Below are 12,426 nucleotides of genomic sequence, written 5' to 3' on the forward strand. Positions count from 1 at the left end.
TTATGTCTCATTTGCTTTCTCTCGAAAAGACAGGTACTTCATAACACAGACACAATAGATTTTCCAGCCAGGGTTTCTCTGGGCAGAAAATACAGGCTGATCTTTCTACATTTTGAGTCACAAAAGTGTTACCATCAAATATGACAAAGGTAACCTCTAAGCAGACCTTTATGTATCGGCTTTCTCTGACCCTTCTTGTGAGTTGTCTATAGAAGTATGTGCAGTCAGCCACCTTATATTAGTATACTGGCTTGCATGTCCCATCAGAAGAGCTCCTAGGTTTCCAGAAAATAAATGAAGTTTCAATTTCAGTTGATGGCTTAGGTTTCTAAGTATAATCTCATTTAACACTAGCACAAGCACAAATCTACATTTCCAAAGCTACTAGCTTACAGGGTGAGATCATTTCTTTGGGAGACATTAAAGAGGTACCTGTTTATACTATAGAGGTGAGAAAGCTGCTGGAAGACTTGGGAGGGTTCCTTCTCCTCAGAAATAAACAAGAGGAATCAAAAAGCTCTTGCTACATGGGGAGAAAATGAGCATTTATAAAAAATTTTCAACAGGACTACTTCAGGGCTTCAGACACTTACCTGAGCCAGATTTAAAAGGTCAGGACATAAAGTTATTTTGAAAAAAAACCCAACACTCTAGTTTGATCAGAAGACTTAGAATTAGAATTAATAGGGACCAAAACATGTCCTAAATGAAGAATGCCACTAAGGTATGGATTGCACTAAGCTCTGTGCACGCTAAAGTACTGCCTCAAAACTACTCACCCAACTCATAGTCATTTGTGCGTATTATACTTGCTAGACTTATTTCCAGGCTTGAGATGGGCATAGGCTATGAGCCATCCTTGTACCACAGTAATCTTTTTTTCCTTCACAGCTCCTTGGTTTTATTTACCATTTACACTGGCCCATCCCTAGATGCATGCACAGAAAGAGAGCCAATTCTGCACAAGATTTTATGGGTGACAAGGGAATTTTCCTTTGCACAACCATTTACTCCTGTACAAAATCAGTATTAAACCACACCTAATAGCATTTGCAATGACATAAACAACTGTATAACTGCTAGGGTACCCTGCAGGCTTTTTGATTGTGGCTCAGTTACCCTTTTCTTTCCATCTCAGTTGCGGCATGAGAGAAATTGCCTTAAGAGACACTATTGCTAGCAGTTGCTTACAGTCATGAAGCCTCATCTCACCCCTCCATGGCCTCTACGACTACACCAGCAACAGAGAACAGATCCTTCCAGCAGGCCAAATGATTCAAATAACTTCTTTCTAGAAAGCAGAGTGAGTTGTGTAGCCAGGACTTTATTGGTGCTTCTCTTGCATCCGTCTTCTCCAGGGAGATTTTTTTGTGTTTGCTGCTTTTTGCTTTTGGTCCTGCGATGGCCCCCTTGGCTTCCCTGAGCAGATGTTTGGAGCTGTCATTGGAGGCAAAGACAAACTATAAAGTTCCAGCAAAACAGAACAACTCAGTGTGAAATCAAGCTGCTATCAGGAGACACTGGGATCTATGACCCTCAGGATGGTTTGGGATGGGGGGGTTATTTTCATGTTATCAGTCAGAACTTGTTCCTGAGCAGCCCACCAACAGAAAAGTCCTACTTCTTGCTCCATTGCAGCCCGGGAGAATCCATTGCAGAGTCCTAAATCAGGTCTCCTGTGAGGGGGAGCCACAAAGCCCACCAAAATGCAGGTACAAACATGTCTCGTCAAAATCAACGGCTCCAACCTGAGGGGTTAATTTGGCTTGTGAGCAGGGCTGAAGAAATCCTCTCTCCTTTCATTGCCTCCCTTGAGCTTTATCATCCTTCAGTTACCAAAGCAAATGTCACTGCTGTGCTGTTTGAAGCAGCTCTGATTAATTCATCTCCCTGGTACATAATGATGATAAAGCCAATAGAAGTGAAAAGCTTACAACCAGCTGCTAGGCACTGACTAAACAGAAATGTAGAAAAGAGAGCAGGTCTGACTCTAACCACCCCGTTAAAAGTCATGGAGATTGCAAAGTGAGCATACATTTCTCATCTGCTGCATAAAACCTTTTGCCATTCCTTTCCTCTATCATCCTCTGAATTGTAATGAGACACAGTGTCTTCACTGTTGCTTACCTCCTACGATTATGAGACATTTTCCTTTTAAGCACATTGAAGAGCTAAATGTGTATTTGTGGTATACAAGATACTTTGCTTAACATTATAGAGGAGAAAACTGTATGAATCCCTTTGTGTTCTGTCGCTGGGATGAGTTTATCATTCCACAATCAAATGTAATGCAAGTTGGCATCAATTTTACTAAGAATAATAAGCCAAAACGTAATGTGAATACATAAAAAGTGTTGTTGACAGCTTGTTTACAAAATCCAGGACTTTAATGCAGATTTTGTTTTAGCACAAAACCTATTAACATAATAAGAATACTGTCTGCTTCAGACAACCTGTTATCCTCAGCTGCACTTTTTTTGGAGCAGTCATACTTTCTCAGACAACCTGAAACTTTGCTTACACACGGTCCTCACTGACACTAGTCCCATGGATTTCCAAAGACTTTAGGAAGGTTTCTCTACCGATAAATATGGCTGTTCTTTCCACTTCTCAGGACAGGCAGGTTTATTTTATTAAATGCTTGCCCTTTGGAGACACATTATTTTGTAACCCTCCAAATTCAGATTTGCATGTGCAAATAGGGTAATTGGATACACATTTCAGTAGTTCAGCACCTTTTCAGGGGCAAACTCATTCCCTTTCTCCAAGTGCTGAGGGTCAAAGTAATAGTACCAAGATAAATAATCTTAAATGTTCAGTCTAAGGCCCAGTTCAGGAAAGCAGTCAAGCAAGTGTTTCACCATTCAAGAAGAACACAGATGCCTTTTTAGAAATATCACTTAAATATTTCATAAATAAAAGTACTTTCCTGAATTAAGGGCTTTCTCTGAAGAATGTCTGCTTAATACATCAGGTTGGGAGAAGCCACTTCACAAGAATCTACCTGAGCTTTGCATGAGGTCCAATTTTATCTGGTCTCTTTATTAATCATTATAACAGAAAATATAAACCATACATTTGAAATCCAAGGAGGACTGCTGCAGGCAACACTACGCAAAGAGAATAAATGCAGCCATCTATCACAAAGGTGGTGCACAGGGCTCTGTTTTAACAGTAAAACACAAAGGAACAAACCTAAGCTTCGGTGTATAACTTTTATTTTGGTGTTCTCCAGCTCCTGAGTGCTTGTCTTGCAAACTCTTTTAATGTTTGTGTATGCAAGAAGTATACACATAATATGCATTTATCCATCCCATGAATAGAAAAATGCATTGATGGGTTGATTCTTAAATCTGTTCCAGTGCAGAGATGCCAAGTTTGATAAATCTTTTACAAAGGCAACTAAAAAATCATGTCTAATACGGTCCATAGAAAAGTTATGTAAAATTTAATTATGTTAAGGGAAACTTATAGTAAAGGTTTAAAAATCTCTTACAACAAAAGCTAAATATAAATATTTACAAATTTAAATATTTAAAAATCTCCTGTCTGTTTATATGCAGAATATATAACATGTTCTCTGGATTTTGTTTTTATTAAATTTGTTTACAGTAATTGATACACAAAAAAGATTTCCAGTTTCTGTTGGTAGTATAGAATACTTATATTAAATTTGAGTCCTTATTTTGAAACAAATATCCAAATCTAACCTGCACTGGAGAAAATCTGACCACCTACTTATTTTTCCAGTCTGACAGTGGAAATAAGATTACAGGAGGTATTTTATTGCACACAGGAACAAGAATTTATGAAGACTGTGGAGTCAAGAAATAATACCAAATTAAAAGTTTTACATACAAGTTGAAGGCAGCTTCTTTATTCGTCTACTTCACACAGTTTTCACTTTCATGACATAACTTTTTCAGGAAAAAACGCAGCCATCTTTAGTCGACAAGTGCTAAGAATATCCATTTGGCATGTTGCGTTACATCAATTCATGATGTAGCCACACATTATTCATTGAATGTCATTCAAGCTTTTTTCTCAAATCAGAATTGCAGATTTCCTCATGGACATCCTTAGAGCGTTTCACAAGCCTCACTCAACTTATTTTCACAAGAACCCTTCAGTGGGATAGATGAAGTGAGACAAAGAATGTTTAAAATTGTTTGTTAACTTGGAGTTTATAATTTGCAACTGTGACTAATCAGAACATCAGAAAAATCAGGTTAAATTCCCAGGTGAAAGCCTTGCTCACCCTCCAGGGGCTCCCAGATGCAGTATATGTACTGCAGATGATGTCTTAAAGGTTTTAACTGCCAGCCTAAGCAGCAGGTAAGATTTTTCAAAGGCTTATGACAGGGTCGGCTTGGAGGATTTTTCTTGTAGGACACCTAAAACTATGTCTATGACAGTACCTCAGCCTCTGACAAATTTCAAACCCTGAAGTCTGTCTCTGAAACATGAGAGCATTAAAGCTCTTCAACAGAAAGGATTGTGCAATAATGTATTTAATATTTATCTTCCCTTAGTCTTGTTCTTGACAAATAACTTGAACTGTCAAGTGGCCTTATTTACTGGCAACACTGAAAACTGTGCCTTTAATGACAATATTTATTATTTGGAATGTATCTTGTCAAGATTTTGCTCTCACTCATCTTGTATGTTGTGCATGCACACACCTTACATCCCGTGTAGTAGTTTAACAGAGGTCTTTGAGCTCAAGCAAATTACATTTGGACTCTTCACTGACTTCAGCTGGTATGGTACAAAACCTCAGCATGTTATTCATATTATTCTTCAGTCTCACATTAATACTTCTTCCCATTTGCACACAGTCAAGACAGAAAAGTATCTTCACATATATTTTGGCCACTCAAGTCCCACTGCTTGGGCCCAGAGCTGGTGGATCTACAAGCAAACATTTTGCTCAGAGGTCAGAGTATATGCCCACATTAACCCCTAAAATTGTTTTTCCAACCAGCTCTTAAAAATAAATATTCAGTCATGGACTGATCTTTGCTTATGGAAATGCACATACCTTTAAGACAGAGAATGTGTGAGATGATAGATTACATTACACACAGCTTAAACCACCACTAAAAATCTGGATCAAAATGAAATAACCTATGTGCTATAATCAAACTAGTAGCACTAAGTTTGATATATTTCCATCTAGCAGGCAACTTACTCCTTATTTATAAAACTAAAAAAAAAAAAAAAAAAAAATAATACTTCATACGTTTCCTTTTCTTAGGCATTCTGGGACCTTAATAAATGAATTCACTGGCTACAATCTGTAGCCACGTGAACTCAAAAGTGAATGCAGGAAAGACAATGAGAAACAAAACACCCTGAAGCATTAACACTCCAGAGGCAATTTGAAGAGAATCTTAAGTTTTCAATTTATGTTCATGAGCCCCAGCACTGTCAGACTTGCTGTGATTTTTTACTTCAAATGATTGTCTGTAACTCTTTTCACGACCAATGCATAAAACGCACATGAGAGGTAATAGGTTGGAAAGTGCAGTAGGTGAATATATTAAATAGAAGGATGAAGAAAAAAAAGGAGATTATGCACATCACTGACATTAGGAAATTTAGGAAAAAAGAAGCCTTTTCCCTATTCTCCTTAACACTCTTTGTTAAGTAAGAGGTTTTTTTTTCCCCTCTTAAACTTTATTAAGGATAAGTAGGCACAGGCCATCTGGAGAAAGGGGCTGGAGGCAAAACAAACAAGTTAGGGTTTTGTTTGGCAACTGGTGGACTGGAGGAACAGAATGTGAATGAACAAGACATAAGGTTCAAAATAGCAGGTGTCTATAAACAGGAAAGTATCTGGTGGACAAAAAACTTGAGAGGGAAGGGGGAGACATGGGAGGAAGCAGGAAAAAGAAAAATCTGTAACTCCCCACTGATTGTGTCTCTTATTCATAGCACTCCGCAGCTCCCTTTCTCCTATTATCTTGTACAGTTAGGGCAGTTCATACATCATGGACAAACCAATGTGTGTTGATTTTCTTAAAAATAGCAGCAGGTCTTTTACTCCAGCCAAGATAATAGTAATGATGGCCAAGACCACATCTTGAGAGGGCTTTCTTTCCATTACTGATTCATTAGGCAAAGCACTAATTGAAACTACTGCTAATAAATCACTGCTGCCTATCAAAGTTGCAACAGCAACCTGAAAAAAGAAAAAACAGCATGTGATCAACTTTAAACATAGTGCAAACCCCCTTTTGCTTCTTATTATTTTGAGCAGTGCTAGGATATTGTTAATCCTATAATATTCTCCCTAATAAGAAATGTGTGAGAAAAGGTTTCTTCTCTCATCCTTTCCCTCTAGAGCATCTACGAAGATTTTAATCCTTCTCTCAATAAATCTCATCACTTGTTGATTTTCAGTTGTCCTTAATAAATCACTCAGATTTTCATATGCTGACTTCATCTGAGGTGGTTAGCACTTATTCTGAATTGCTAGGATTTCCTATTGTAAATTCACTTCAGAAATATTAATTTAATGCTTCAGCTATTTCATTATTTTTTCTGACTTGGTTCCCAATCATTTTCTTAGCATCCCATTACAACAAACACAGAGGCTCATGCTTAGCATATTTATTTTCTGTCTATTTATTTCAGGTGCCACTGATTTTCTGCCATTTGGAAGCTATGAATTCTTTAATGGTGGTTAATGTAGGGAGTAACCATCTGATAGCTGTTACACTGAGGTTTCCACATTTTTTATTAGTATCTTTAAAATAATAGTTGGTGTTTGCATATAACTCTACTTCCCTGCTATTTGATCAATAGTATTTATTTCTTTTACAAAGGCCAAAGCATCTGTATAGAAAATATACCTTTTTAAAGCACTTCAGAAAGTCGGGTAAAATCAGGAAACAAGTACATAAACAAATCTATTGACTATGAAAAGTTACACAGAAAGCTAGCGACACAGTAGGAAATAGAAGCCTTTTCTTTATGAACCTATTCCCATATATTAAATATAAAATCATTCTGAGTTGCTGGAGAAAGTCTGCAGTGCAAGTTGTCTGAAGACAGTTTTTGCAAATTATATTTGACTTCTTAGATGAGACCTTCCATCTTTCTGGGTGGTCAAACAATTTTCATTTCTAACTGTACCTTTAAAATTTGGTTTCTTAGAAACAATACACTTTATTTTAATTTTTGTTAAGAAAACTGGAATTACTTTCTAAGGCTAGACTTGGTGTTAACCAAGACATGGTACAAGAAGCTTTGGTATGGTCTAAAATAAGCTTTTATGAAGAGCTGTGGAACAATCCATTCAATTAGGCAAGTTTCCTTTTATAGATATGATCTGGAGTTGGCTTATTCCCCAAAGAATAAATCATTATACCTTTTTCAAGATGACTGGGTGTTTCTAAATCCTGCAGTTCAATTCAACTATTCTCATAGAAGTGAGAAATATTTTTTTCAATCATAGCCCAGTAATATCTGCTCGCAAGGTGTTCACAAAGCTCACTGTGCAGTACGGGAAAACATTTCCAGTTTTTAAACTCATTTTGAATTGATCTGTAGTTACGACAGAGAGTAAATATATCCAGTCCAACAGCTCTTAAAGAAGTTGAACTACCACAGGATAAGGGGTATGGCCCTTCCATGATGTTCTAGAGGGAGTCAGGCTGGCTCTGCAATGGTCAACATATCTCCAAATGGTCTAGATTTTGAAGTAAAAGGTTAAATGTGAAAGTCTATGGGTTATTCGGGGTAGCAAAGACAATGGTTAACAGTAAAGAATTACAGAAAACCTTTACAAGAGCAAATGACTGGACAAAATCGGCCTGAGACAGTTGTAAGGTAGTGTAGATAGAGGAGCAAAAATAACCTTGACTTTACATACTAAACAGTGAGCTAATAATGTTCACTCAGGAAACGCAGCTTGTTATTATAAGATGTTCTTCTAAGAAAATATATTCTTCAGGTTATTTGTCAATTACACTCCAAAACCTGAATTAGATCTTAACAATTACTAGGAAAAAAATGGAAAAGCAGAAGAAATCAGCAGGCTGCTGTGTAAATCCATGGTGTATTTGTGTCTTGGCTAGTGTTTATACTTCACATCTTTCAATTCAAAAAGGCTATGGTGAAACTTCAGAAGGTGAAAAAAGGGATGAGCAAAGATATGAGAATATTTCCATATAATAAATGGGCAAATAGACTGTGATCTCCAGACCAGAAATATGTCTATAAAATCATGATTTAGAAAAAGGATGACTATTCATTACCCCTTCCCAACCAAAAGATTTGGGAAAGGTGGCGGAGGAGAGGTGTCATAAAAATTAAATTAGCAAAGGACAAGTTTAAAACAAACAGCTGGAATATTTTTCCCACAGTGTATAGTTTATCTGTGAAACTCCTTGTGACAGATGTTGAATTTACACAGGTTCAGCAAGGAGCTGGCTAAGTTTGTGGAAGGGCAATCCATCAGGTGCCATGCAATATAAAGATGCCATTTCTTATTCAAGAAGTCTCTGGGTCACAGAAATCTCTGAAAGTTGGGACAATATTCTGGGAAAACATCATTTTATGTTTGCTCTACTCTTGAGTTCTTCACAGGCACCCAGTATGCCCCACTGTTAGAGACAGATGCTGGGCTGGCCAGACCCTTGGCCACTCTCAGTGTTATCCTTTGCTAGATAGCTCAATACTTGGTGAAGTTCTAGTATGTCCCTGTTTCTTTCCTTGCTTTCAGTAATTGCCCTGCTTATCTGCTGGAGATGGTTTCTTTTAACAGGCTTAGCTTACATTGCCCTGTAGTGCTATAATTCATGCGTTGCTGTCTTACTGTATTTTACACCATTTAGAAAGGGTAAATGGATCTCAGAGTAGTCATATATTTGTATATACTCTATGGCTTAAAACAAACATCACTGAATAGCCTAAAGGGATGTCAATGAAAATGAGAATCCCATCCTCTGAGAACAGCCAAAAGCATACTAAATATAATACACTTCTACATAATTTATTGCTTAACTAATATTTTGTTCAGCCTTTTAGAGAGAATTTCACTGAAAAAATAAATTCCACCCACTCTTCAAATTCACTTGATTTTTATGGGCTACTATACACTAGTTTTGTCAAGGATGTAGTCAGTGTAACTTGTGCCCTTCTGATGTGCAGATTACATTGATAACTATAATGGAAGTCAATGAAAAATATACTTCATTACCTCGAAATGATCCAAAGTACCTCGGTAATTTTCTTTACACTCACGTAAAGCCCTGTGCAAACAACTTTATCTTCTTTTTACAATTTGCTTTGTCATATGAGCTTTCACTGAATTCTTCCTGGCTGTGCAAAAGAAGCAACAATGTTGTTTAAGGAAGGAATGCCAGTTTATTTGAAGGAAATCCTCAGGAAAACAGTACATCATAAAAAAATTTCCTAGAAGCAAAATTAATTTAACCTTAAGTTTGGTTGCCTAAAAGCATGATCAATATGATTTTGTACTCCCTGTGCACTACTTGCCTTCTTTTGACAGAACAAGTAACATAAGAGAAAGGAAATCTCATTTGAGTCCTGTTGATGTATCACTTCTGAAACCGGCGAGATCTCTCCCGCACCAAAGTGTTCCAAAGTATTTCCTAAGACGACTGAGTGGAAATGAATTGCTGCACTTCCTCCTCCTTCCAGCAAACTGTAAAATGCAGACATGCATCTTCATGTCAGCTTTTGCGATCGCATTATTAGCATGAGTTTGCTTAGGGTTCAGAGGAGGGTTTCAAGGTCCCAGGAGCAGGATTAGGTTTTGTTTAGTTTTTTACCCCTTAAAAAGAACAATAAAAAAGTATTAACAAATTGTGTTGTGCGACCATAGTCTCATTTTTATACTCCTACATGCCAACAATGTTTTAATGGAACAGAAAACAAAATAAAACCTTAAATCCTGTGAGTGAGAAAAAGAAGAAAAGAAAAAAAACAATCCCCCCAAAACAGATAAAAACAAATGTGTTTTAGAAGAGGCTGATTTTGCATTCTCTAGGGCTTAATACAACAGTTCTTGCATAACCAGTGACTGCACCGAGATTGCTCCAATGTGGGAAATTTTGAGGGCTATAAAATATTGTGTGAATATTTTTAACCAGGGATTGATGTTAAGCTGATTAGCATAAATGTTTCTTTAATGGAAACAGAATTCCAGTTATAATAGAGTATACTGCTCTCACAAAGAAAAAGTCTCCACATTGAGAGTGAGAGAGGCCAAATTCAATTTCAGACAAATTGTCTGAAGGAGCATTTTTCAGGCTCATCTGTTTGATTTTTCTTTTGTTTTGTTTTGATCCAGACTTTTTACAAGGTTTTGGTTTTGGTGGGTTTTTTTAATATAAAAGGAGGTTATGCTGGTTCTGGGAGAAAATCTTGTGATCTACAGTTAGTCACTGTTAGAGCAGCCACAAGGTTTCTCAGCAGTGCTGCAAAACTCAGCCCCACTGCAGCAGACTTCACCGACCAAGGGGGCCCGAGCGTGGATGGGGCTGGAAGTCTTTCTTGGTGGGAGGTTTTGGGGCAACGGGGAGAGCTCTTTCCCTCCTACTCCACATGCTTCCTCTGCTGCCACTGACTCTATTAGGAGGGGTGGGAGCCAGTCTTGCTTTGAGTGGGTGCTGTGCCTCATTTCCATTAGCCTCTTAATATCATATTTCAGACTTTTAAAAAAAACCCAGAAAACATCTAGGTGAGGGATACAACCTGCATATGAGTAAAATGGGATGGATGATTAACCTCACACCCTCTGCAGGAGAGATACTGCTTCTCTATCACTTACCAGGTTATCTCAAGGACTAAGCACAACTAAAAGCCACGTTTGATCATCTCTGCTGGCTCCCTGTAACTCAGCCTTGTTCACTTGGGTTGCACTCACCAGGTTGCCAATTTCTCTGACTCAAGATAAAACAGACCCGCCAGTAATGCAGACCAATCCCACAAAGGTATTGGAAGATGGGGACTGAGACCTTCAATGCCTCACAGGACTTAATATTTATAATGAGAGTTTTGACCTGTTCTGGCAGCCACTTATACAAAACAATATATGTGGTTTAACACATTATTATCAGAGAGAAGGAAATCAAAGCCAAAGTATGATCTCATTCTTCCATATAGTGTATTAACCTATTAAAAGATTTAGAGTACTACATCACAGAAGTGAATTAATAATTAAATGGAAGATGTCCGGTGCTTTATCACACTTTATGTCCATACTTTTGTAAGAAGAGGGGCATTAGTTTATTTTAAGAAGAAAAGTAGCTTAACGCTCGTTAGGAGCTTTAAAATCAAAAACAAAGCCTCCATAGAATGCAATCCTGGTTCCAAAATAATAATTCTTTCCACAGCACATTTTCAGATGTGTTTATTTTTAAACATAGGTAATGATACATCCTTCATAGTGTACAGACTTTCTGCTTAACTGTCTATTATTACAACTTGAATACTAGTTACTTTAATACAAATAGCTAAATACATTGACAAAGACAAATGAAGCCCTAAAAAGAAATTACTGAACATCTGCTATTGTGAATGAGTTTTTCATCTGTGACTCTACTCAGATTGTGTCAATACAAACTTTCAGGCACAACATATTCCCTTGTGATGGTGCCTTTTCATCTGCATGATAATTGCATTCATTATTAAATGTATGGATTTTTTTAGTTTTGATTGTCTAGTTCTGCAAATTGTTCACAAAACAGAAGGTTAAGAATGACCAAACCTGATGTTGATGCTGACAGCCATTTTGATTGATATCATATGCTGGAGTTTTACACACCTTTTTCCTTTTATATGTGTTCTGATATATAAACTAAATGAAAGAGAAAGCTTCTTTGAGTCTTGAGAGTATAAATTACTATGAGTTCCAACCTACTACAACATGAGCAACAAGAAGATAGCACATCCCAACGGTACAGGACACAATCATCATGGGGAAACCTAACCTGAAACAACAATAAAATAAAGGAAATATTAATAAGGATACAGTAGTTTGTTCTCCAAGCAATTTATGGAAAGGAAATTTAAGTTATCCTACACATTCTAAGCCTCAAATATGCTTATAGCAGTGCCAAAAGAATGGATGTACTTCGAGTATGACAATGTCTAGGAGTCTAATATTCAAGCTCACATTTCTACTTCCAGCCTATTTAAGAGATAGGAGGTTAAAATGAGCATAATTTCATTGGTTTCAGGACATCTCTTCCAATTTACTCTGTCACAGAATCTAGCATGCCTTATTGTTTTGTTTGTTTGGGGTTTTTTCCTCAGACAACATACAATTATACAGGTAAAATAACAATTTTTACAAATTATGCAGCATTAGAATAGATTATCCGGTGTGTATCACTTCAGATTAGGTGTGTAACCCTGGTATGGCACTTTATGACTTACTTAATCTATGGC

The 12,426-nt window shown here is 37.1% G+C and overlaps 1 protein-coding gene across 3 annotated transcripts in view; it reads right to left on the reverse strand.

Annotated features, from left to right (window-relative positions):
- OCA2 (OCA2 melanosomal transmembrane protein) overlaps window positions 1-12,426 on the reverse strand; it is a 292,848-nt gene that overhangs the window by 69,636 nt on the left and 210,786 nt on the right. The window contains exon 25 of one of the 3 annotated variants that reach the window (XM_029999137.2): window positions 11,372-11,966. The exons of 1 other annotated variant lie outside the window; for it this stretch is intronic. In XM_029999137.2, coding sequence (XP_029854997.1) covers window positions 11,879-11,966 — 88 coding nt within the window. In that variant the 3' untranslated portion in view covers window positions 11,372-11,878. Of the gene's footprint in view, window positions 1-11,371; window positions 11,967-12,426 lie in introns of those variants that run through there. One more of the 3 variants, XM_029999140.2, reaches the window with a different exon arrangement.

The sequence above is a fragment of the Aquila chrysaetos genome, chromosome 23, assembly GCF_900496995.4.
Source record: "Aquila chrysaetos chrysaetos chromosome 23, bAquChr1.4, whole genome shotgun sequence".
NCBI classification, from domain to species: Eukaryota; Metazoa; Chordata; class Aves; order Accipitriformes; family Accipitridae; genus Aquila; species Aquila chrysaetos.